General features: G+C 47.5%; 1 protein-coding gene across 1 annotated transcript in view; it reads left to right on the forward strand.

Moving 5' to 3' along the window:
• Positions 1–26,219, forward strand: part of LOC123769137 (protein unc-13 homolog 4B) — a 441,599-nt gene that overhangs the window by 212,414 nt on the left and 202,966 nt on the right. Inside the window, exons 9-10 of the mRNA XM_069309818.1 lie at positions 5,959–6,150; positions 12,919–13,168. Coding sequence (XP_069165919.1) covers positions 5,959–6,150; positions 12,919–13,168 — 442 coding nt within the window. The remainder of the gene's footprint in view (positions 1–5,958; positions 6,151–12,918; positions 13,169–26,219) is intronic.

The following is a 26,219-nucleotide window of genomic DNA, read 5'->3' on the forward strand; positions in this document are numbered from 1 at the left end:
GGCAAATTATAGGCACTGACTCAGCGTGCGTCCCAGGCGGTCTGTTGCTTGCCAGCTGTCAGGCTGGAGTTGCCACAAAGAGATAATTACCTAATTATTTCAATGTCTCTGATTGATTTTTCCAATTTTTTTTGCTGTAATATTATTCAATAGTGTGTAGTTTGATATATTTATATAATAAAATGAGTGAATCATTGCTGTACTCAAAAATATGGTGTGCATATTGTTGATTCAATTACGTTCATCAATCAGTGAACAAATACTTTGTCGGTTATTACAGTCTCTGCTCCAGAGAATCAACAAGTCCGCCATAGGACGACAACTAGACGAAGTCACGTGCAGAAACTGAGAGACCGCAGTCTCTGCAAACAGCAACGGACAAAACAGAGATGAAAACCTAAGAGCCAGGGCCCAAGCAGATTCCAAAGAGAGGACGAGCACAGCCTGATAGCACGCGAGGCGAGAAGCAAAAAACAGAGACACCGCTTCCTTCAGGATGGGCGCAAAGAGCTTCAACAGTGCAGCCGACGCCCTAGCTGCCAAAGACAGCGCCCCGGACGAAGGCCCTTCACTCAACGCTCCCACATCCTCCTCAAGCCAAGCAGAAGACAGCTCAAGAAGGGAAAAGAAACGCAAGACCGAAGCCAAATGCCCACGGGAGCGCAACTCCTCCGCAACCAACGAAGTCGAAAGCTGAGGAACCTGCACGTGAAGCTGGAAAAGGCCAACATCCTGAGAAAGCATGGGAGCGAATAAACATGCATTAAGGTGCTCAAACTTGCCCTCCAGGTAAACCTGCATAAAAGTAGCAGTTTCCCGCTAATCAAGCGTGCGGGTCCGACAGAACCCATGCCACGCCCCCAACAAAATGAAAGGGCAGTCTGCCAGCCAGGAAGACTCCGGAACCTCCAAACGCACCCAAAAATGGGAAGAAGAACCGAACTCAAACGAGGACGGATCCATTGGGGAGGCATAACCCGGGTCTCGCAAGAGGTATGCAGCAAGAGCTTCCCGAGCCACCTTCGCAGAGATACGGGAAGTAGCAAACCCCTGGAAAGACGGATCCGAGGTACCCAAAGGCGCCCGGAACCGAACCCGGGGAGGAGCCGAACCCAAATCATACTCATACAGGGAAGGGGGGGTAAGAAAACCCCTCCCCCTGCAACAATAAGCCCTGCGGGGAATGTAAAAGCACCCAAGCGGGGTCACAGGGGGCCCAAGGCCCCCAGGTCGACAACCCCCCAGCCCCAGGATCTCCCACGTCGGGACCCAGGGCAAAGCCGTCCTCCAAACCCTCTACCCCTGAAGAAAAGGCAGAGTCCAAGGGAAAGGCAGACAAGAAGGAGGTCTGCTGGCGGGACCCAGAAGCCTTGGCAGGAGGAACTGGCTCAAATGCCTCCATCCCCGACCCGGATGAGGCAGCCTCCGAAGCAGCCCGAATCTCACTACCAACTAAACCCTGTGCCGAGGCCGAAACCCTCAGACGTTTCGGAGACGGACACAGGGGGGGAGGTGCAGGAAGAACCACAGGGGAAGGACCAGAGGGCGCGGCTGGAGCCAAAGCCATAGCGACCAACGCCCCCAGGTCAGGGTCCCTAAAGCCAAAACAGGGCAGCCTCGGGGCATCCGGGTGGGAAACCAACCTAGTGCGTTGCAATACCTTAAACCTAACATGCAACGCTGATGCTGCCTGTACCCTAATAGGAACATCCTTAGAGTAAAACTGGAGCACAAGCAGAGAACATGACTCGCAGGACTCCGGGTCAAGGGTGTCATTGACCCAACGGGCAGCATGACGGAGGCAAAACAGGTGACTGTCACCCTGAGACAAGGGCACACTGCAACCTTCAAACCCGCACAAGGCAGGCTGGAACTCGGGAGATGCATCCCTGGGTCCCCGAGCCCTGACAGGGGTTTCCAGGGCCCGTAGGTTAGCAACTACGGGAAGCCCGGGCAAGGTGTTGCTAACCGGTTAAGAAACCCAAACAAAACAAAGGGTAAATGATAATACTGAAAATCCCTGGGACGTGTACAAGCACGGGGGCCTAGCAGAGGGCCACCAAAACAATACCAGGGGAACTATGGACCCACGAGGCAGAACCTCCACCAGGCAAACAAAAATAAAAGAAAAGAATAACCCCACAAAAGTACACTGTCCCCAGAGGCAACAGGAACCGGTCACCGCTTTGGTGGCAGGCCGCGCAACACCTTGACGCCCTAACCAGCACAATACCACTCCCTACCCAAGGCTGAACAAGGGCCCCAAGCCCCAGCTGGCCCCAAGGGCGAGGCAAATGCCGAGCAGCAAGAACCTCTAAGGGAGCGGTTCCCGAACGCCCCAGAGAAGATAACCCTGACACGCAAGGGCAGTACTCACAGGGCGCCTAGGGAAGGAAGCCCCTAGGTGCATGCAGCTCCTGCACTGATGAAGTACTCCTGGCCACCGCACACCACACAAAAACAGCAGAGAACGCCACACGAGGCAAACACCGCCAAGGAATTTGAGGCCAGAGAAGCGTCTATCCCGGATGACACTAGCTTGCGAACTGAAGGCAGCCGGCGTGGTGAGGTCCGGGGCCCCCCTCCCCCTCCCGGGGAGGGGAGGGCTGCGCGGACGACCGGCGCGGCAGTAAATTGATTGTTTGATTGTTTTCCGTGGGATTGAAGGGAGTTTTCTACCTCTCTGTTCGGTTTTTTTGTAGTTTGTTACCATGTGGGGTTTGTTTTATTACGCCTACCTTTCTGGGTGCCTAACCCCGGTCGATGGCAGATAAGGAAAGGCCCCAACCATATGGGGTTTTCCAGGGCCAATGCTCCCTGGAACCTCTCTGAAGGGCCAGGTTCTGGCGTTGGTCCCTGGTAGGTCTGAACTCCATAGCTAATGTCCCGGTCTAACATAACATACATTAGCCCGATAAGCTCCAGGGAGCCGTAGGGGCTCCCCACAGAAAACGACTTTATACGACTCTAATAACGATGGTCAGCTTTCAGCCTCTGATTCTGCTATTGAGTTCAATAGGTTCTTCTCTTCCATTGGTTCATCCCTTGCAAATGATATTCCATCTTCCAGTACTGACATTAAGGACTATCTTACAGGTAACTATCCACAGTCTCTGTACCTAAAGCCTATTAATTCCGCTGACGTCAATGAGATAATCCTTTCCCTTAAAACCAAGTCTGGTGCCCTTGAGGAGATACCAACTTTAATTTACAAAAAAGCCTCCAGACCTTTAGCCCCTGCTATTGCTTTGCTCTTCAACAAGTCACTTGAACTCCAAACCTTTCCAGATATTCTAAAAAAAAGCGAGAGTAACGCCTGTCCACAAATGTGGTGATCTCACAGATGTTAACAACTACAGACCTATATCAATCCTGCCAAACTTGTCAAAAATTTTTGAAAAACTAATCTATAAGCAGCTTTACTCATATCTAGCCAAACTCAATATACTTAGCCCTTGCCAATATGGCTTCAGACCCAAAAAAAGCACTAACGATGCACTTATTAGTATGCTTAACTCGATTCATACAGCTCTTGATAAAAATGAGTTCCCTGTTGGGTTATTTGTGGACCTGCGTAAAGCTTTTGATACTGTCAACCACCAAAACCTTCTTCATAAATTACATCATTATGGAGTCAGAGGACACTCCCTACAATACCTCAAATCCTACCTTACTGACAGGTTCCAATATGTTTCTGTGAATAATACAATTTCTCCCACCCTACCCATCAACATTGGTGTTCCTCAGGGCAGCATACTTGGCCCTCTCCTCTTTCTCATCTACATTAATGACCTTCCAAATGCCTCCCAACACCTCAAACCAATTCTATTTGCTGACGACACAACCTTCATTTACTCCAGTCCTGACCCCCCTTGCTCTAAATGCCACAGTAAATACTGAGCTAAATAAAGTCCATCTTTGGCTAACTGCCAACAAACTCACCCTTAACATTGACAAAACTTTCTATACTCTGTTTGGCAATAAATCCTCTAATCAAATAAATCTCAAAATAAACAATACCCAAATTTGTAACAAATTAGATGGCAAATTCCTTGGCATTCTCATTGACCACAAGCTGAATTTCCAGGGACACATTCTAAATATATCAAAAAAAGTTTCAAAAACTGTGGGCATTCTTTCTAAGATCAGATATTATGTACTACGCCCTGCCCTGGTGACTCTCTATTACTCCCTTATCTATCCATATCTCAACTATGGTATTTGTGCTTGGGGCTCTACTACCCAAAATCACTTACGTCCTCTAATTACTCAACACAAAGCTGCTATTAGGACAATATCCAACTCTGGCCCCAGGCATCACTCGGTACCCCTACTCAAATCTCTGAATATGTTAGACATTAAGTCACTGCACATTCTCTTATGTGTATTATACATATATAAAACGCTAAACTATAATGCCAATCCTGATCTCAAAAGCTTCATAGAAGGATGTAACAGAACCCATGAGCACCACACCAGAAATAAATACAGTTTTGATATTCCTAGAGTACGACTTAATCAAACTAGAAATGCTCTACAAATCAAGGGGCCCAGAATGTGGAATGACCTTCCCAACCATGTTAAAGACTGTACCTCTCTCAACCAGTTTAAGTCAAAAACGAAGCTATACCTAATAAATTCCCTGTAACCTACCTTACCCTTCTATTGTCAACCAATGTCTGTTTTTTTTAAGAGCGCTGTTTGTTGACATAATTGTATTTGTGCTGCTTTTTCATCTGTTTTCATTTCTTGTTTTCATTCTACTCATTATGCTCAATTAGTATTAAGCTTGTCATTTAAGTTTATCATTCCCGAAACGCTTTGCGTAATAGTGGCTTTAGGCATTGTATGTACTAGCTCTACCTATAAGTCAACCAATCTTTGTAAAAATTTATTGTATGTATGTACCTTACCTAAATAAAAATTATTATTATTATTATTATTATTATTATATAATTAGTTACAGTGTCACCTTTCTGCTACCAAATAAAAATGTCAGAAAACATTTTGTGTTTGCTGGGTAGTCCTTAACATTAGTTAAGGAAGATGGAATATTTATTTATTTATTTATTTATTTATTTATTTATTTATTAATTAATTTATTTATTTATTTATTTATATATATACAAGAAGGTACATTGAGTTTGTGAGGATACATAGCATAGTGATTACATTCTTGTAAAGCCACAAGTATGCGTAGCGTTTCGGGCAGGTCCTTAATCTAACAGATAATTTACATTTGCAATTTACATTTACATTTGCATATCATTTACAAGGGATGTTCCAATGGATGAGACAAAACTATTGAATATAATGGTAGTGTCAGAAGCAGAAAACACATCAATGTCATTGGATTGGAGTATTGGTATCTTATTCAAGATCTTCTCTAATCCTAATATTTGGGAAATAGTGCTCCATTTTCTTAATGTTGCCCTTAATATGATCAAATTTATTTTCATAGTATTTTATTTTGGCTTTCCTAATTATTTTGAACAGCACTGATTAACTCCTTGAAACTTCTTTGGAGATGATCCCTAACCTATACTTCTTCTCATGGTGATGTTTTTTATTAATAGATTTAAGTATAACCTTAGTAAGGCATGGATTGTTTAACCTTTTACTTGTGACTTGTTTTGTTAGCATTGGACAGTGGGTATTATAGAGGCTCAGAGTTTTGTGAATAAATGTTTGCACCGCTAGGCTGATGTTCACTATGTTACCTAATTCAGTCTCCTAGTTGACAGCAGCAGCAGCATCAATAAAGATGCTTATAAAAGTTATATTGCATAGCCTACAGCTTATCTTCAATGTATCTAGAGGTGGTTTAATAATGTGTTTGTTTTGTATCATATTGTAATTATTGTTTCTTAGGAATAGCAGGAATTAAATATCTGTGGACATGACACTTTTCTTACAAAAGTGATGTAATCTTTTAATATATACATTTCCTTCTTGCAGGGAGGCAAAGATATCTTACCTGAGATTAACATACATCCTTTTGACATCAGAACTTGCTGCTCGGGTGAGACCTCTTCTCATAAAAATATATAAAGTTCCAGCTAAAGAGAAACACAATGAAGCAGACAAGCGATCATTAGAAGCTGGGACATCAGTTTGGCAACTTTATAAGAAGTTAGAAAATATAGAAAAGTAAGTATAGTGTCATAATATATTTAACCTCGAGACGAAATCTTACATCAATTTAAATTTCTGTGGGGAGCCCTGTTGGCTCCCTGCAGCTATCATCACTAATTAAGTACCATACTACCTAGTGTCATCAGTTGCGGAGTTCTTTCTGTGGGAAGCCCCTACGGCTCCCTGGAGCTTATCGGGCTAATGTGTTTTATATAAGACCGGGACATTAGCTATGGAGTTCAGACCTACCAGGAGGACCATGAGCCAGAACCTGGCCCCTTCAGAGAGGTTTCAGGGAGCAGTGGCCCTGGAAAACCCCCTTGTGGTTGGGGGTTTTCCTTATCTGCCATCGACCTGGGTTAGGCACCCAGAAAGGCAGGCATAACAAAACAAACCCCACATGGTAAAAAACTAAAACAAAAAAACAGAGAGATAGAACTCCCTACAATCCCAAAGAAACAAGCGAACAAGCAAACGTCACACTCTACTGCTGCTCGTCCCTGCAGTCCTCCCCTCCCTGAGAGGGGGATGGGAGGGGGGGGGGCCCGGACCTTACCGCGCCAGCTGCCTAACACTCTAGTTTGCAAGATAATGTCAACCAGGACAGACGCTTCTTTGGCCTCAAATTCCTGGGTGGCGTTTGCCTGTGTGGTGTTCTCTGCTGTCTTGTGGTGTGTGGTGGCCAGGAGTAGCTCATCAGTGCCGGGACTGCATGTGCTTAGGGGCTTTCTTCCCTAAGCGCCCTGTGGATACTGACCCTGCATGATAGGGTTATCTTCCCTGGGACATTCGGGAACCGCTCACTTAGGGGTTCTTGCTGCTCGGCATTTGCCTCGCCCTTGGGGCCAGTTGGGGTTTGGGACCCTTGTTTGGCCTTGGGTAGGGAGTGGTGTTGTTTTGGTTAGGGCATCAAGTTCAAGTCCAAGTATGTTTATTGAGACAAGAAAGAAATACATCTCAAAGGGATAGCTTTGTTATCTATCTCTACTTTGATAGTAGCTTAGGCTATTTCTACCCTCCCGGAAAGGTGTTGCGCAACCTGCCACCTATGCGGCGACCAGTTCCTGTTGCCTCTGGGCACAGTGTACTTATGTGGGGGGGTTTCTTTTCTTTGGTTTTTTGTTTGCCTGTTGGGGGTCTGCCTAGCGGGGGCTATGGTTTCCCTGATACTGTTTTGGTGGCCCTCTGCTAGGCCCCCGTGCTTGTATATGTCACAAGGGCTTCAGTGTTGTCATCTTCCCTTTGTTATTTTGAGTGTTTAACCGGTTAGCAACACCTTGACCAGGCTTCCCATAGTTGTTACCCTATGGGCCCCTGGAAAACCCTGTCAGGGCTCGGTGGACCCATGGATACGTCTTCCAAGTTTCAGCCTGCCTTGAGCGGGTTTGAAGGTTGCTGTGTGCCCTTGTCTTAGAGTAACAGTCACCTGTTTTGCCTCCGTCATGTTGCCTGTTGAGTCAACAACACCTTTGACCTGTTGCCTCTGGAGACGGTGTACTTTTGCGTGGATTTTCTTTTATTTTTATTTTCATGGCTGGCAGGGGTCTGCCTAGTGTGGCTATAGTTCCACTGGTAGTGTTTGGTGGCCCTCTGCTAGGCCCCTGTGATTGTACACGTCGCAGGGGTTTTCAGTGCTATCCTCTACTCTCTTGTTATTTTTGGGTTTCTTAACCGGTTAGCAACACCTTGCCCGGGCTTCCCGTAGCAGTCAGCCTACGGGCCCTGGAAACCCCTGTATGGGCTCGGGGGACCATTGAATGTGTCTTCCGGGTTCCAACCCGTCTTGTACGGGTTTGTTAGTTGCTATGCTCTTATCTCCGGGTGACAGTCGCCACTTTTACCTCGTCATACTGCCTGTTGGGTCAATGACACCTTGACCCGGAGTCTTGCGACAGAGTTTCTCTGCTTGTTCTCCAGTACCCTCCTGATGTTATTACTGTTCAGTGTGTAGGCGGCATCCGTGTTGCAAGCTAGGTTAGGTTGCTGCAATATGCTAGGCTGGTTTCCCACTCGGATCCCCCGAGGCCGCCCTGTTTTGGTTAGGTGCTGTTCGCCCCTTTCCCTCCCTGTTCCCGGCTCCGGTCCATCTGCGGGTTTTGGGGTCGGGGCGGGGTTTAGTTGGGGCTGAGACTCGGGCGGTTTTCGGGGGCTGCCCCGTTCGGGTTGAGGGACGGAGGTTTTCGAGCCTGTTCCTCCTGCCAAGGCTTCTGGGTCTTACCAACGGCCCTTTCTTGCTGCCTTTCCAATGGGCTCTTGCTTTTCTTTAAGGGTGGAGAGCTTGGAGAATGGCTCTGCCCCGGGGCCTCTGTTGCTGGTTCCATGGGCTGTGGGGGATGCCTGCTAGCAGTTCTGTGGCGGTTTGCCCCTGCCTGGGTTTTTTCCTTTTGGGCGGAGTTTTTCGCCCATCCAGTCTGCTTTCCATCTTTGCTGGCGTGTTTTCGTATCTTTAGTGTCGGTCACAGCTCTCTGTTCTGGCGGCCATTTTCGTCTGCCGGTTTCCTGGCGTGGCCGCCAGGGTGGCGTTGCGGTTTGTTTACATGCGCCTGGGTGTGTGAGTGAGCTTCTTGGGTGAGTTTTCACCTTTTTTTCAGGGGTTTTATTCTCATGTTGTCGTTTCTTTGCATTTCTGTTGTTTTCTGCCCGTTTCCTGTTCCTCTCGGAACGTTTGGGTGTTGATTTTACACCGGGTTTCCCTTTTTGTTTGTTTTGGGTCTGGGCCCTTGGGTTTGGGCTCAGTGTCCCTGGCTGTTATGCTGGCTCTCACACCTTGTCCCTCGGTTTTCGGTCTGTTATGACCGTTTCCCTGGGGGTTCTGTCTGGGGGCTGTGCTTTGCCTTTCTGTGGTGTTTCTCCGCCGGCAAATGTGGTGGTTTGGGCTCCCCGTGGTTCGATTCCGGGTTCCTTTGGGTTCTTTGGTTTCGTTCCGGAGGTTTCTTCCTCTTGGGCCCCCTTTGTGGGTTCAGGGGGCTTTGTTTCCTCGTGTGACCCGGTTCTGCCTTCTGGAGTTCCGGGGTCTTCCTGGCTTGCAGACTGATCTTTTTGGGTCTTGGCACATGTTGTGGTCGTGCTGGGCCTTTGAGGTTTTGTTCTTGAGGTGGGCTTTTTGATGCAGTTTTGTGCCTTCTTTGCCTGGCCGGCGTGGTGCTCTCTGCCCACTGGTCAGTGGCTTGTACTTTTCCTTTAAAGTATATGTGTGTGTGTACGCATGTGCATGTGTATGCTGTGTGTGTGTGCACATGTGTATACACGTGTGTGTAACATACCTTGTGTGTATGTGTATGTGTAATTTTTCTTTCGGAAGGGGCTCTGTTCCCTTCTCTGTTGACGGGGCGCTTTTGGTTGTCTTCCGGCCTCTGGTAGCGTCAGTGAACAACTTCTTACCCTTTGGGGGGGGGGTTCAGAGCTGGCGGGTGGGCTCCCAGTCGGTCCGCTTGTCTGCTCGCCAGGGGTGTGGTTCTTTCCAGATTGCCGGGTTTGGTTTCTTGGTGATCTGGAGGCCATTCCATCTGTTTCCGTCCCTGGTTCAGACCTGTTTAGTTTATTCAGACGTCCCTGGTTCAGACTTGTTTAGGGCTATTGGGCCACTCCTTGTCTTTCCCTCCAGAAGTGTTACTGCGGCTGTGGTCCCACCTTCGGCTGTTCATGAGGTGGTCCCGGGTTGCTCAGCGGTTGCTTGAGCAGTTGTGCGGGAGTCTGAACTTCGACGTGCATGTCAGCACGCGGGGTCGGGTTTGGCTTCGGCGTCTGTTTGGTTCCTTCGGAGACTTCCCTACCGCCTCTTGCAATCGTTGGGTTCGTTCCTCCGAGGACCTTGTGTTGGTGCTGCGTCTCCAGCTTCCTCTTTCAGGTTTTCGGGGTTCCGTGCATTGGCACCTCCCCGAGCCTTCGCTCGATGTGTTCACGGACGGGTCATCTCTCGGCTGGGGCTTTGTGACTAGTGCTCACCAGGTCAGCTGGGGATGGTGGAGTCTGTCCATCCGTCGGGCTCGCAGCATGGTTCGGGAGTTCGTGGCTGTCTGGTTTGCACTTCGGAGGGTTTGGGTCACTCAGTACTCTACCATTCGGCTCCATTCGGACTGTTCTCTGGTGGTTCTTGCTGGAACCACAGGGTTCTCATAGGTGTTGACCTTTGGGGTTGGTTCCTTAGAGTGGCTCGTTTGCTGGATTCTCGGGGTTTGGCTAACAGTGAGGTTCATGTCCGGGGTGTGCCCTGCGTCCTAGCAGACAGCTGTCTCGGTTCATTCCTCTGTTCGCGGATTGGCCAATCATCGCCGACTCGTTTTGTTGGCTCTATCGGACGTATGGACTCCTGGCTATGGACGTCTTCGAGTCGCGTTTTCTAGGCATCGCCCATTTTATGTGGCGCCCTTACCCACCTGCGAGGCGTTCACAGTGGATGCTTTTCGGCAGGACTGGTCGAGGTGGGGGTACCTGTTCCTCTTCTCCCAGTCCAGCTGTTGCTTCGGGTTCTGGTTCGGTTGCAGCCCATCCCACGAGAGCAGTCCTTATGGTTCCTTGGTGGCCGGCCCAGCTCTATTTTCATACGCTGCTTGATAGGTGTTTGAACCCGGGGCGTTTTCCCGCAGCTCCGCGTCTTTCGGCAGGTCGGATCGGTCCTATACATGACTGGTTCGGCCTTCTCCTCGGCTCTTCGTGTCTGGTATTTTGACGCGGGTATCACCATCTCTGTGGTGTTCAGGTGGCTTTGTTGACGGTGTCCCACCTGCGAGCTTCGTCTTGGCGACAGTATGACGTTAACTGGTGTTTCTATGCACTTTTTCTTGCTCTTTGTATGTTGTCGTCTCTTATGCATCGGGTTGTCTTGTCCTTTCTTGGGTTTTCAGGAATACAGTTATTTGATGTATTTACTGTCGCCTCGTTTTGTGCGGCACTGGGGTAGCCACTCCGGCTTGCGTTCGGGGTGGACGTCACATCTGCCCCGTTTCGTACGCTTTCTCGTGTTTTGTTTCACCTCCGGCCTGCTCATGCGTCGCAAGAGCCGTCCTGGTCCTTGATCAGGGTGCCGCCTTATTGTCTCCTCAGTTTGTGGTAGCCCCTTCAGTTCAGGTTTCTGCTCTTTGGTACTGTTGGTAGATTTGTACGTGTGCAGCCTTTCTCCGTCCTGGCGATGGTAGAGACGGCTGCTTTCCGGAGGGGTTCTTGGGTTATTGATGCTTGATTGGTTTGGCCGGGGGTGCGTCCTATGTTGTCCGGTTGTGCTTTTTTCCGTAACCTGCGTACCGTGTCTGGAGATATGCTTTGGGTTGATTTGGTTCCCCTCGTTCCCTGTTTTTCAGGGCTCGGGTCTCCCAGGTCGTCCGCAGAGTTTTTCAGTCTTCCAGCCTGCGGTCTGTCTTTGCGCCCGTGCTGTTCATACGTTTACAGCATTTGCTGCTGTGTTGGTGACGTCTAGGGCTCATTTCGGGCGCATAGATTTGAGGGTTGCACAGGTTCTTGGCCGCCCATTCTTTATGCGCGTCTGCTCCTGTGCGTTCTCGTTGCCTTGGGTTGCAGGTTGCAACCTGTTGTCTCGGCTTCGCGTTGCGGAGTTTGTGGCGGCTGCCTCCCGGGTTAGACTTTTCTTTTCCTTCTCTTTGGGTATGAAGTTCCGGGGTGTTGTAGGGGCTCCCCACAGAAAACCAGCGTTGAATGTAATGAAACCCCATTTTCTGGGTGAGCCCCTGAGGCTCCGTGGCAACCCTGCCTCCTACTTGTCGGCATTTTTTTCGCGTTAGTTGAAGCCTAGCTTCCGAACTGAAGCTTGGCAGCCAGCGTAGTAGGTCTGGGGCTACCCCCTCCCCCTCTCGGGGCGGGGTGGGCTGCGTGGACGATCGGCGCGGCAGTAAAGTGTGATGTTTGCTTGTTTCCTTGTGATTGTAGGGAGTTTCTACCACTCTGTTCGGTGTTTTGTTTAAGTTTTTTACCATGTGGGGTTTGTTTTGTTATGCCTACCTTTCTGGGTGCCTAACCCCGGTCGATGGCAGATATGGAAAACCCCAATAACAAAGGGGTTTTCCAGGGCCATTGCTCCCTAAAACCTCTCTGAAGGGGCCAGGTTCTGGCACTGGTCCCTGGTAGGTCTGAACTCCTTAGCTAATGTCCCAGTCTAATATAACATACATTAGTCCGATAAGCTCCAGGGAGCCTCTGGGGCTCACCCAGAAAATGGCATTTCATTACATTCAACGCTGGTTTTTTTGGAGCCAGGGTTGCCCTTTCCATTTCTATTGCGATTTCTAACAAAGCACTAGTTGATCAAACATTGTTACATATTAATACACTATTTGTATATAGTGTAATAACAACAAAAAACAGAGGAAAAACAATCGGAAACAATGAAATAATTAGGTAATAATATGTTAGCTTCAGCAGACCAGCCCAAGTGAGTATCATGCCAGCACCTTTATCATGCCAGACTTCCTTGCCCTATCATGGCGACAATATGTCACAAATGAATATTTTTATTTTTCCTGTGATCAGGGAATGCATTTAACAATATTTGAAGGAAACAAAATTTTTTAAATTTTTTCTTGCATTCAGTGCTGTTGTCGGCTTTAGCTGCGCCTCTCAGGTTAAAGGTTGTTAATCCTTATTAACAATTATATAAGAATTTTAGTTTTAGTTTTATTAAATTATCAGTGGTTATTTAAGAGGCACAATTGCCGACTTAAATCTTGAATACATTTGCATGTTGAATGATTGTTAGTTTTTGTTTAGCTAATGATTTTGTTAATTTTATTTATTTGTATAATTTTATTTTGTTTATTATTTCATCTTTTTCAGAATAGGTGAAAATCTTCCCAATGAAGTTCAGCTACAGTCAGGTATTCGAGGCTATCATAAGTGGTTCCTAGGTGGTGTTGTCAGATGGCAGAGGAGATTGTTTGCACGGACGAGAGACCACATTTCTAAGGAGGTTGAGGGAGACAAATTTGAAGTAGATCCCTCATATATAAGATCATCACCATCTATAACCAGCTTTAATCTAATAATAAGTTCCTCTGCTTCTGGAAGCAAATCAAATTTTACAATTGTAAGTTTTAAAATTTTGTTAATTTTTTCTCTCAGATATGACTGATATTTGGTAGTTTATGTATATGTTGGTTTCATTTGTGACTGTCCTAGTAATAGATACTTTCAGATCCCCTGAGACAGGCTTATAATGCACAATCATGGTAGGCCAAGACGCTACAGTAGTATAACCGGTACAGTACTTTTAATTTTAACTTGCATACGTACACAGCACTGTATTGCTACCCTAATCTATATGAGAGGTTAATGATTTTATGTAAAAAAGCTAACTAGCTTCACCTGATATCCTGATCTCGCAGGACCGTGTCATACATGTGATGCAAAGTCTACTCTACAAGTCTGCATTAGCAAACTTTGAGTAAGATTTAAGGATATCCTCTAAAATCTGTCAATAAATGAAAAACTATAACTGTAAAGTTCCAGGTATCTCAAGTCATTTGGTCCAAAATGACATGTCATATATCTTTTACAGGAAGTTTACAGTTATAATGCTCAGTGTTGGAAGATTTGTCACCTGTCATAAGTAACAATATAACAGTCATTTTCAAGCACTTACTATGTTGAACTGTGTGCTGAATGCATACAGCTTTATCTCCATTGCCAGTGTCATTATGTAGAATAATATCTATGAGATAGTATCCTGATTTACCTGATTTACATGATTTACCTGGAGGCCACTAACCCTTTCGGTTCTCGAGCTCAGTTTCTTCTAAAAATTTGACTTGGTATTCAAGGTTTGCCTTGGTGATTGAGTTTGTTGATACATGTATGGGCCGACTGAGCACGTGGTGCGCTTCAGTTTACCAGTGTCTCCCGCCTAGTGACGACTGCGCTTTAATTCTTTGTGAAGAATTTCATTGTTTTTGTGCTTTTCTGTGGAGAGCCTCTTTGGCTCCAGGAGCTATACCGGACTGATGTGTATATATTAGACTGTGGCAACAGTCAGTCAAAGGAATTCTAGGCCTACCGGGGACCAGAGCCAGAACCTGGCCCCCTCAATAGAGAGAGACAATGAGCAGTGGCCTAGACACCCCCATATAATTGGAAGCAGTCTGTCTGCCATCTACCAGGTCAGGCACCCAGAAAGGTAGGAATTCCAAAACAAACTACTGCTGGTCAAAAATTGCAAACCGAAAGCTGAACTAGCAAACAGAACTCCCCAATCAAAAACAAGGAAACAAACATGATGTCACCAAAACTGCCGCCCATCCGTCTGCGCAATCTCCCTCCCCCGGGAGGGGGAAAGGAAGCTCCCAGACTTCCATGCCGGCAACTCTCCTTCAGAAGACTGTTGTGTGGGGGACGGTCGATCGACTCTGGCTCCACTCTTGGTGCAGAGCTGCTAAACGGTGTTGTTGCTCTGTGTTGGTGGTGTGTGAGCCAGGAGTAACACAAGAGTACTGGGGCTGCATGCACCTAGGGCTACCTTCCCTAAGTGCCCTGTAAGTACTGCCTTTGCGGCTTAGGGTTATCTTCCATGAGCCGTTCAGGAGTAGCTACCTCTGTGCGGTTCTGTCGCTGCTCGGTGATTGCCCGCCCTTGGGGTTCAGCTGGAGTGGTTCTTACTCCTATTTGCCCTTGGGTAGGAGGTAGTTTCGTCGCTGGAGGTTTGGAGGACGGTTCAGCCCCGGGTCCTGACGTGGAGGATTCCGGGGCTGGGAAGGAGTTGACTTGGGGAGGCTTGGGCCTCAATTGACCCTGCTTGTGTGTTGGTACCCTCGGCACAGGGCTTGTTGTTACAGGGGGAGGGGTTTTACTATCCACCTCCCTGTACAATTTTGTTATGAGTTTGACTTCGCCCTGGGTTGGGTTCCGAGTTCCCTTGGGTTCTTCGATTCCCCTCCTTTTGGAGGTTTTTGGCTTCCCGCATCCCACCGAGGAAGGTGTGGGAGGCCCTTGCGGCTTAACTCCTGCAAGACCCGGATTAAGCCTCGATAATGAAGCCTTCTTCTTTTGAGTTTGGCTCCTCTTTTCCTTATTGCCTGCGTTACGAGGTGCCGGAGTCTTCCTGGCTGGCAGACTGCCTTTTCTTTTCGTTGGGGGCTTGGCATTCGTTCTGTCGGACTGTGCACTTGAATGGCGGGAGTTAACTACAGTCATTCAGGTTTACCTGGGGGGGCCAAGTTGAAGCACCTCAATGCGTGCTTGTTCGCCCCCATTCTTCCTCATGATGTCAGCCAGGTACGGCTTCACTTGCAGGTTCCTGGTGGCCGAGGATTTGCACATCCGTGGGCACTTGCCTTCAGTCTTGTGCTTCTTTTTTCTGCTGGAGCTGTCTTCGGACTGGCTTGGGGTGGGTGTGGAGGAGCTGGGTTTTGGGCTAGTATCCGGTGTGCTAGCTACGGCAGCTCGGGTGTCGGCTGCCTTGTTGAAGTTGTATGTGCCGTTTCTGAAGGAGGCAGTATCTCTGTTCTTTGCTTCTCGCCTCGCGTGCTGACAGGCAGTGCTCATCCATTCTTTGGAATTGTCTTGGGCCCTGGCTCTTAGATTTTCATCCTCTTTTTGTCCATTGCTGTTTGCAGAGTCTGCCGTAGTGTATTTTCTACAGGGGGCTTCGTCTAGTTGCCGGCCTGTGTCGAACTTGTTGGTTCTCCAGGGGGTCTGTGGTGTTCCTGCCCGGAAGGGTTGCACCAGGTCTCGGGGTTCCTTCGGTCATTGTAAGCCAGTAGTGCCAGATTCAGGATTGGCCCTTCCTGTGGAGTCGTCGGCGCAGTGATAGCTCTGAGCGTCGGTCGGGCTCTCGTAGTGGTCATCAGTTCCTTTGTGATTCGCCTCATTGACCGGGTGATAGGGGGGAGGCTTGCGCTGTTTGCTCTCACCTGGTCCCACGATTTGTGGGCATTTTGGGTCATTTATTCCGGCCTGTAGGTGGTACTGGGTCGTTTCTTCTTTTTCTGGGGGATTTAGGCTGGTAGGGTGGGCCTCTTCCCCTGCACTCTGTCAGGTCATCCTGTAGTGGGTTTCCTGCCAGTTTTCAGTTCCGAAATGGGAGTGTGCGGATCTGTGATTCATACTGGACTTGTCCCGTCTGATCCCCTGGATCTTTTGCCCCTCCTTTCAGATTGTCCACTCTGACTCGGGTCCGGCTGCTTTTGGTGCCAGGCGCTTGGATGGTGTATCTGGACCTCCGGGACACTTATTGACATGTCCCGATTCATCTGGGGTTCAAGGACTGGCTCGGTTTTGTCGTGGGGCAACAGGCAACTGCTTTCGTTGCCTTCCTTCCAGTTTGAATCAGGCACCTCGCGTGTCCACACGCCTTAGCTGGGTCGTGGTGGCTTGTTTGCGTCAGATAGGGGTTCGGGTTCTGGCTTACCTCGACGATTGGCAGGTGTGGGTTCCCAGCCAATCTACATGTCTGCTCACCAGGGATTTGATTCTTTCCCAGCTCGCCAGGTTTGGTTTCTTGGTGAACTGGAGGAAGTCCCATTTGCTTCCCTCTCAGCTTCGGACTGGGCTGGGTCTTGTATTGGACTCGTGGACCGCTTCCTTGTCTCTCCCTTCAGCGGCATTGTTGCGGCTGCGGTCCCACTTACAACAGTTTTTGGAGGGCACCCTGGTCACACATCGGTTGTTCAAGCGGCATTGCGGGAGCCTGAATTTCGCCATGCTGGTCTACCCGTCTGGTTGGATCTAGCTTCGGCAGCTGTTCTGGTTTCTTCAGGGGCATCCCTTCCGCCGCTCTCGTGAGGGATCCGAACCCCTCACTGAGTTTGGATCCCTCACGATCCCTGCCTGGGTGCTTTTGCCTTCCTCATTGGGCTTATTGTTGCAGGGGGAGTGGTTTTCTTACCCCCTTTCTCTGCATGAGTAGGATTTGGGTCCGGCTTGTCCCCAGGTTCAGTTCCGGGCCCCTTTAAGTACCTCGGCCCCGTCTTTCCGGAGGTTTTCTACTTTTTGTATCTCCGCGAAGGAGGTTCAGGAGGCTCTTGCTACACACCTCCTGCAAGACCTGGTTTCTGCCTCTGTGATGGATTCATCCTCTTTTGAGTTCGGTTCTTCTCGGTTTTGGGTGCGTTTGGAGGTTCTGGAGTCTTCCTGACTGGCAGACTTCCCTTTCTGGCAGGCTGACTGGCTGACTGACTGACTGGCTGACTGACTGGCTGGCAGACTGCCCATGCCCATTTGGGGCATAGCATGGGTTCTGTTGATTCAAAAGGTGACACCCCTAGGGTCAACACTTGCAGCAGAGGAGCTCCAGCATATTTCAACAATCCTAAGTATTGTAGTACAGGTTGATGGTAGTGAGTGGTGTCCCAGAGAACATAAAGGTATAGTGCTCTTGAAAAATAGGTGAGATAACAGGAAAGTGCCAAGGGAAGTGAAAAATCGGATGAGAAAAAGTTGCCCTAGTGTTTACAGTGCAGAGAAGAACATTCAAGATGGCCACTGGCAAGGGGAAAAACAAAACAGAGCTTGATTTTGAGGGATTCAATGAAGAAAGCATTGATATTAGTAGTCTACATAACAAGTTGGTAAATTTAGATACTATAGTGAACTCTCATGTAGAAATAATTAGTAAATTGAAAGAAAGTAATGACCATTTGAATAGCAAAGTTTTATGTCTTGAGGGTTTAGTGAAAGACTTGCGCAAGGATAGGAATCAATTGGAAACAAATTGCAAAGCCATGGAAGAAGAAAATAAACTCTTAAAAATAGCTTTGGAAGAAGTTAAAGTAAATTTAAACATAAATGACTACAATAGGTTAGGCAAGGAAATTCAACAGGAGAAACAGCTTTTGTCAGCACAGATGGAGGAAGTTACACAGGGAATAGAACAGTGCAAGAAAGATATGCAACTCACTTATGCACAAGTGGCCAAGGAGAAGGAAAAAATAGAAGAAGCAGTAAAGGAAGTCAAACACTGCAGCAACCAAGATAAAACAAACATTAGGCTAGAAGTGAGGAAAGAATTGGCATCTAACCCGAAGTTGGTGCAAAACACAGTTGATCGGAGTAAGTCCCTGATCATTTTTGGCTGCAAAGAAAAGGCGATAACATCTAGGTCAGAAAGAGCTGTAGAAGAAGCTAAAGTAGTAGATAAAATTGTTGGCCTCGTGGAAGGTCTTACAAACAGAGAGAATGTGTGCGACTACAGGAGAATAGGCAGGTACGTAAAAGGGAAAGATCGACCTTTGAGGATCACCCTAAACGGTGCCAAACAGATGGAAGAAGTACTAAGGAATGCTAGAAAATTGCAAAGGGATGAGGATGGGAAAGGGTGGTCGTTAAGACGAGATCTTTCAAAAGAAGATAGAGAGAAGCTGAAACTGAACCTCGCCGAGGCAAAACATTTAAATGAGAGCAGGAATGAAGAAGAAATAAATTCTTTTTTCTACAAAGTGATAGGGGTAGGCAAACCAGTAAAGTGGTACATAAAGGCAAACCAACAAAATCAATAGAGAGAGGGGGAGTGAAGAATAAGGAGAGGGGGAACAAGTTCCTGAAGATTGCATACACCAACATAGATGGAGTGAGATCGAAGATACTGGAGTTAAGTGATGTAATACAGCTGCAGACACCAGACATTGTTGCACTCACGGAGACAAAACTTGAAGATGTAATTTTAAATGAGGTCATATTCCCAAGGGGCTACTCAATTTGGAGACGGGACAGAAAAATTAGGAAAGGCGGTGGCGTTGCTGTGCTGGTAAAAGAACACCTAAAGGTGAAGGAAATAATGACTGCCAATCCACAAGAAGTTGACATAATAGCACTAGAGATCTGCTATGAGGATGATAAACTAATGATGATAAATGCATATAGTCCACCGCCAAGCAGCACATGGTCAAAGGAGGAGCTAGATAGTAAACGTGAAGGTCTTATAACAATAATGAGAGAGATTATAGCGAGAGCGGATAACGATAGATCACGACTGTTGATAGTCGGTGACTTCAACTTGAAATCCATAGACTGGGAAGCATATGAAGCTAAAACAGAAGATTTTTGGACCTGTAAATTTGTAGACCTCATCCTGGAAACATTCTTGTATCAACATGTTGAACAAGCTACGAGGATGAGGGAAGGGGACGTTCCCTCCATGCTAGATTTGATATTTACCAGGAAGGAGGAAGAGATATTTGACATTCAGTACCTTCCTCCCTTGGGTAAAAGTGACCATGTCTTTTTGGGAATAAAGTATGCAATGCGTTATAAGCTGGAAGAAAATAAGGAGGTTGAAGCAGTTGAAAAACCAGACTTCAGGAGAGGACATTATGGTGACCTTAGAAATTTTTTTAGTGAGTATAATTGGACAGACTTGATGCTAGGCAAGGAAGTGAATGAGATGTATGGCAAGTTTTGTGAAATATATGATAAAGGCACAAAAAAATTTATACCAAAACAGAGATGCAGGACCAGAAAACAGGATTGGTTCGACAGAAATTGTGAGAGGGCAAGAGACCAAAAGACACAAAAATGGAATCAGTATAGGAAGAGGCCAAACCCCCAAACATACCAGCGATACAAAGATGCGAGAAACAATTATACAGCAGTAAGGAGAGAGGCAGAAAGAAATTTTGAAAAAGGGATAGCAGATAAATGTAAAACAGAACCGGGCCTATTCTACAAATTCATAAACAACAAATTGCAGGTAAAGGATAATATCCAGAGGTTGGAAATGGGAAACAGATTCACGGAAAATGAAAAGGAAATGTGTGAAACATTAAATGAAAAGTTCCAAAGTGTGTTTGTACAAAATGAAATCTTCAGAGAACCAGACACAATAAGAATTCCAGAGAACAACATAGAGCGGATAGAGGTGTCTAGAGATGAAGTGGAAAATATGCTAAAGGAGCTCGGGAAGAACAAAGCAGCTGGCCCAGATGGCGTTTCACCATGGGTTCTGAGAGAATGTGCATCTGAGCTCAGCATTCCACTTCACCTGATCTTTCAGGCATCCCTGTGTACAGGAATCGTAGCAGACGTGTGGAAACAGGCTAACATAGTTCCAATCTACAAAAGTGGCAGCAGGGAAGACCCCCTCAATTATAGACCTGTATCATTGACAAGTGTAATAGTGAAAGTATTGGAAAAGCTAATCAAAACTAAATGGGTAGAACACCTGGAGAGAAATGATATAATATCAGACAGACAGTATGGTTTTCGATCAGGAAGATCCTGTGTATCGAATTTACTCAGTTTCTATGATCGGGCCACAGAGATATTACAGGAAAGAGATGGCTGGGTTGACTGCATCTATCTGGACCTAAAAAAGGCTTTCGACAGAGTTCCACATAAGAGGTTGTTCTGGAAACTGGAAAATATTGGAGGGGTGACAGGTAAGCTTCTATCATGGATGAAAAATTTTCTGACTGATAGAAAAATGAGGGCAGTAATCAGAGGCAATGTATCGGAATGGAGAAATGTCACAAGTGGAGTACCACAGGGTTCAGTTCTTGCACCAGTGATGTTTATTGTGTACATAAATGATCTACCAGTTGGTATACAGAATTATATGAACATGTTTGCTGATGATGCTAAGATAATAGGAAGGATAAGAAATTTAGATGATTGTCATGCCCTTCAAGAAGACCTGGACAAAATAAGTATATGGAGCACCACTTGGCAAATGGAATTTAATGTTAATAAATGTCATGTTATGGAATGTGGAATAGGAGAACATAGACCCCACACAACCTATATATTATGTGAGAAATCTTTAAAGAATTCTGATAAAGAAAGAGATCTAGGAGTGGTTCTAGATAGAAAACTATCACCTGAGGACCACATTAAGAATATTGTGCAAGGAGCCTATGCAATGCTTTCTAACTTCAGAATTGCATTTAAATACATGGATGGCGATATACTAAAGAAATTGTTCATGACTTTTGTTAGGCCAAAGCTAGAATATGCAGCTGTTGTGTGGTGCCCATATCTTAAGAAGCACATCAACAAACTGGAAAAGGTGCAAAGACATGCTACTAAGTGGCTCCCAGAACTGAAGGGCAAGAGCTACGAGGAGAGGTTAGAAGCATTAAATATGCCAAAACTAGAAGACAGAAGAAAAAGAGGTGATATGATCACTACGTACAAAATAGTAACAGGAATTGATAAAATCGACAGGGAAGACTTCCTGAGACCTGGAACTTCAAGAACAAGAGGCCATAGATTTAAACTAGCTAAACACAGATGCCGAAGAAATATAAGAAAATTCACCTTCGCAAATAGAGTGGTAGACGGTTGGAACAAGTTAAGTGAGAAGGTGGTGGAGGCCAAGACCGTCAGTAGTTTCAAAGCGTTATATGACAAAGAGTGCTGGGAAGACGGGACACCACGAGCGTAGCTCTCATCCTGTAAGTACACTTAGGTAATTACACTTAGGTAATTACCTGCACGCTTGAATGGCGTGAAACTTTGACCGTTCTGCAGGTTTACCTGGGGTCGAGTTTAAGCATTTTAATGCATGCTTGTTTACCCCCATGCTTTCTTGAGGATTTTGGCCTTTTTGCAGCTTTACGTGCAGGTTCCATTTCTTTCAGCATCGTTGGTTGCGGAGGATTTGCGCGCCCATGGGCATTTGGCTTTGGTCTTATGTTTCTTTTCCCTTCTCAAGCTGTCTCCTGCCTGGCTTGAGGAGGATGTGGAGGCGTTGAGTGCTGGGCCTACGTCCGGGGCGCTGACTTCAGCGGCTCAGGCATCGGCTGCACTGTTGAAGCTTTTTGCGCATATCCTGAAGGAGGTGGTGTCTTTATTTTTTGCTTCTTGCCTCGCGTGCTGTCATACTTTGCGTGCCCTCTCTTTGGAATCTGCTTGGGCTCTGGCTCTTAGGTTTTCATCTCCATTTTGTCCATTGCTGTTTGCAGAGGCTGCTGTCTCGCAGTTTCTGCAAGCGGCTTTGTCTGGTTGTCGTCCTATGTCGGACTAGTTGGTTCTCCCGGGCGGTCGTTCTCAACCGTCTCGGAGAAGTCGTGCCGGGGTTCAGGGTTCCGCTGGTCGAGGTGGGTCATTGGTGCCAGTTTCTGAGCCGACGTTGCCTTTGGTGCCGGCATCGTCTGGTCGGCGCGGTGATTGCTCTGTTCGGCACTTGGTTTCTCGTTAGGGGCATCGGCCCTTTCGCGGTTCGCCCCGTTGATGGGGCAATAGGGGGAGGGAGGCTCGCTCTGTTTGCCCACGCTTGGTCCCACGATTTGTGGGCCTTATCAGTCATGTCATCCGGCCTGCGGTGGTGTTGCAGTGGTGTTGGGTGGCTCCTCCTCCTTTAGGGGGTTCGGGGCTGGCAGGGCAAGCTTCTCCTGCGCTTCTCTTTTCTTCCCGAAACGACCCCGTCCCTCAGGTGGGTTTCCCGCCTGTTTCCATTGGTGAAACAGGACTGTGCAAATCTGAGGTTCATTCTGGACGTGTCCCGTCTGAACCCCTGGATTCCTTGCCCCTCCTTTCGGATGATTACTCTGTCTCAGGTCTGGCTTCCGTTGGAGCTGGGTGCCTGGATGGTGTTCCTGGACCTCAAGGACGCTTATTGGCACATTCCTATTCATCCGGGGTTCAGGGACTTGCTAGGTTTCGTGGTGGGGTGTCAGGCTTACCGCTTTCGTTGCCTCCCTTTTAGCTTGAATCTGGCACCTCGCATTTTCACGCATCTTATCTGGGTTGTGGTGACCCATCTGCATCTGCTAGGGATTCGGGTTTTGGCCTACTTCAACGACTGGCTGGTGTGGGCTCCCAGTTGGTCCGCTTGTCTGCTCGCCAGGGATGTGGTTCTTTCCCAGCTCGCCAGGTTCAGGTTCCTGGTGAACTGGAGGAAACCCCAGTGTGGAAGTCCCAGTGAGGAACCCATCTGGTTCCATCCCAGGTTCAGGCCTGGCTGGGTCTTATTTGGGATTCTTGGATCGCTTCCTTGTCTCTCCCTCCAGAGGCATCGCTGCAGATGTGGTCCCACCTGCAGTTGTTTTTGAGGTCGGTCAACAGTTCCTCGAGCAGTTGTATGGGAGTCTGAACTTTGCCGTGTTTGTCTACCCACCAGGTCCGGTTTGGCTTCGGTGTCTGTTTTGGTTCCTTCGGGGACGCCCCTTCTGCCTCTCTCACGATTGTTGAGTTCGTCCTCAGGGGGCTTTGTGTTGGTTGCTGCGTTGCCGGCATCCTCGTCAGGGTTTTTGGGGTTCGGGACCTTGGCACCTTCCCGAGCCTTCACTCAATGTGTTCACAGATACGTCGTCTCTCGACTAGGGCTTTGTGACCAGTGCTCACCAGGCCGGCCAGGGATGGTGGGGGTCCATTCTTCCATCGGGCTCACAGCACGATTTGGGAGTTCACGGCAGTCTAGTCCGCGCTTCAGAGGGTTCGGGTCACTCGGGGGTTCGACCATCTGGCTCCGTTTGGACTGTTCTCTGGTGGTTCATTGCCTGAACCACAGGGGTTCTCTTCGGTCCTTGCCCCTTTGGGCTTGGTCCCTTCAAGTGGTTCATCTGCTGGATTTTCGGGATTTGGCTCTCCGTGCGGTTCATATTCGATGAGTATCCAATATCCTGGCAGATGGCCTGTCTTGTTTCATTCCCCTGTCCATGGAACAGACGGTCGACGACGACTCGTTTCGTTGGATCTGCCAGACGTACGGACTCCCGGAAGTGGACCTCTTCGCGTCGGTGAGGTCTCGGCGTCTCCCAGTCTATGTGACACCCTTCCCCGACTGTGAAGTATTTGCAGTTTATGCCTTTCAGCAGGACTGGTCGAGGTGGGGTTACCTGTACCTCTTTCCCGTGGTCCAGCTGTTGCTTTGGGTTCTGGCTCGGTTGGAGACCTTTCCAGGGAGAGTAGTCTCTGTGGTCCCCTTGGTGGCCTTGGTTTCCCCTTGGTTTGTTTTGTTATGCCTACTTTTCTGGATGCCTAACCCCAGTCGATGGCAAATAAGGAAAACCCCAACCACAAGGGGGTTTTCTAGGGCCATTGCTCCCTGAAACCTCTCTGAAGGGGCCAGGTTCTGGCTCTGGTCCCTGGTAGGTTTGAACTCCATAGCGAATGTCCCGGTCTAATATAACATACATTAGCCTGATAAGCTCGAGGGAGCCTCCGGGGCTCACCCAGAAAATGGCATTTCATTACATACAACGCTGGATTTTTGCTTTCTAAACATAAAAGTAATTATTATTTACCATGCAATGGGGTCCTCAACAATTAAGAAGTGGTGTGCAGTATGAGATGAGATACAAAGTTTTGTTGTAACGAATCACCCAAATCAAGCTGCAGTAGGCAGTTGCCTTAACCTTTTTAATGACACTGTGATGTCTCACTACAGACAAGTATTAAAACGTAGGGAAAAAAAGTCTCTATGGAAAGATTCTTAGTGAGTAAAATAAGCAGTGAGCCACAACCAAGGCCCTAGTGGTATGCAGGCAAAACATAGGAGAGAGAATACCCCAGAGAAGTCATCACTGCCTGATTTTATAATGGAAGGGGGACTCCCCTTCCAAACACTAACACCTCTTCTCCTCCCACCCTTCTCGCTGTCTTCTATATGCCAACAAGAGTCATCGATAAAGGTAAGCTATAACTTAGCTTACCTAATCTGAGTGTGGAGCAGATTAATTGAATTTACATCATTTCTTACGGGAAAATTCATATCAAGGTTGCGAATTTTCAGTTTATAAATCGACTCTGGGAATGAATTAAATTCATAAACTGAGGTACCACTGTATATGGATAGCGAAATATTCAAGAAATTGCTCACAATCTTTGTGAGACCATGATTGGAATATGCAGCAGTTGTATGTTACCCATATCTCAAGAAGCACACCGATAAACTGGAAAAGGTGTAAAGACATGCAACTAAATGACTCCCAAAACTAAAAAAAAAAAGAGGTATGGATGAGAAGTTAGAGGCTTTAAATATACCAAAGATATAAGAAAAGTGGTGATATGAGCACTACTTACAAAATAGTAATTGGAATTGACAAAATTTTTAAAGATCAACTCTTGAAACCTGAAACTTCAAGAATAATAGGACATAGGTCAAAACTAAGGAAATATAGCTGCCAAAAGTAATAAGCGTTGAATGTAATGAAACTGCACTTTCTGGGTGAGTCCCGGAGGCTTCCTGGAGCTATCCTATCTAAATGGATATGTATAATTTTTTTGCATCAGTCAATGTGCACGGAGTTCTTGCCTACCGGGGACCATGAGCCAGAACCTGGGCCTCCTCAATAGAGGGGCATGAGGAGCAATGGCCTATAGAAACCCCTGTGTGGTTGGGAGCATTCTATGTCTGCCATTGACTGGATCTGGCGCCCAGAAAGGTAGGCGACGCAAAATAAACCCCCTATTCCAGTGAAACTATTACTACCGAAAGCCAAACAGGTGGACAGAACTCCCCAAACGAAAATTAGTAAATGGACATGACATCATCATGTTGCCGTGCCGCTGTCTTTGCAACCCCCCCCCCATTCTGGGAGGGGGAAGGGGAAGCCCCAGACACCCATGCTGGCGATCCACCCTTCATTTCTTAGGCTGGATATCAAAATATGTGAAAACATTGCCGACTGGAGGGAGGCAGGGATGGCGGGAGGCCTCCAGGACTCGCCCAGAAAATGGCATTTCATTACATTCAACGCTGGTTTTCTGGGAGGAGCCCCGTCGGCTTCCTGGAGCTAACTACCCAAAGACAAGGAAAAACAGGGACTTACTCGGATGGCGGTCAGTCCCTCACTCCTCAACATAAAGCCGAGACAACTGACTGCAACCGCTGACCCAATGCAACACAGGGCATATGAGGATCAGGGACATTGACAAGGTAGCAAGTGACCAGGACCGTGTTCAACCTCCAAAATCCCTGTGTCCGAATTTTAACCCAAGACATGTTGCAAAAGACAGCAGCCAGAGCAGCAAACTTATGCACGTCGTGCTCACGAAGATAGAATGTAGGCTGGTTTACCATAATAATGCTGCGGATGACCTGGGAGACCCGAGCCCAGGAACAGGGAAGAAGGGAAACCGGATCAACCCACAGCACATCCCCGGCCACTGAAACCGTGGCCAGGAATTCCCCAATGGCCTCGCAGTCGGGGAAGGGCGCCACATATACCGCGAGACGCCTCAACCACGTCGACGCAAAAAGATCCATT

The sequence above is a fragment of the Procambarus clarkii genome, chromosome 66 (genome assembly GCF_040958095.1).
Source record: "Procambarus clarkii isolate CNS0578487 chromosome 66, FALCON_Pclarkii_2.0, whole genome shotgun sequence".
Lineage (NCBI taxonomy): Eukaryota > Metazoa > Arthropoda > Malacostraca > Decapoda > Cambaridae > Procambarus > Procambarus clarkii.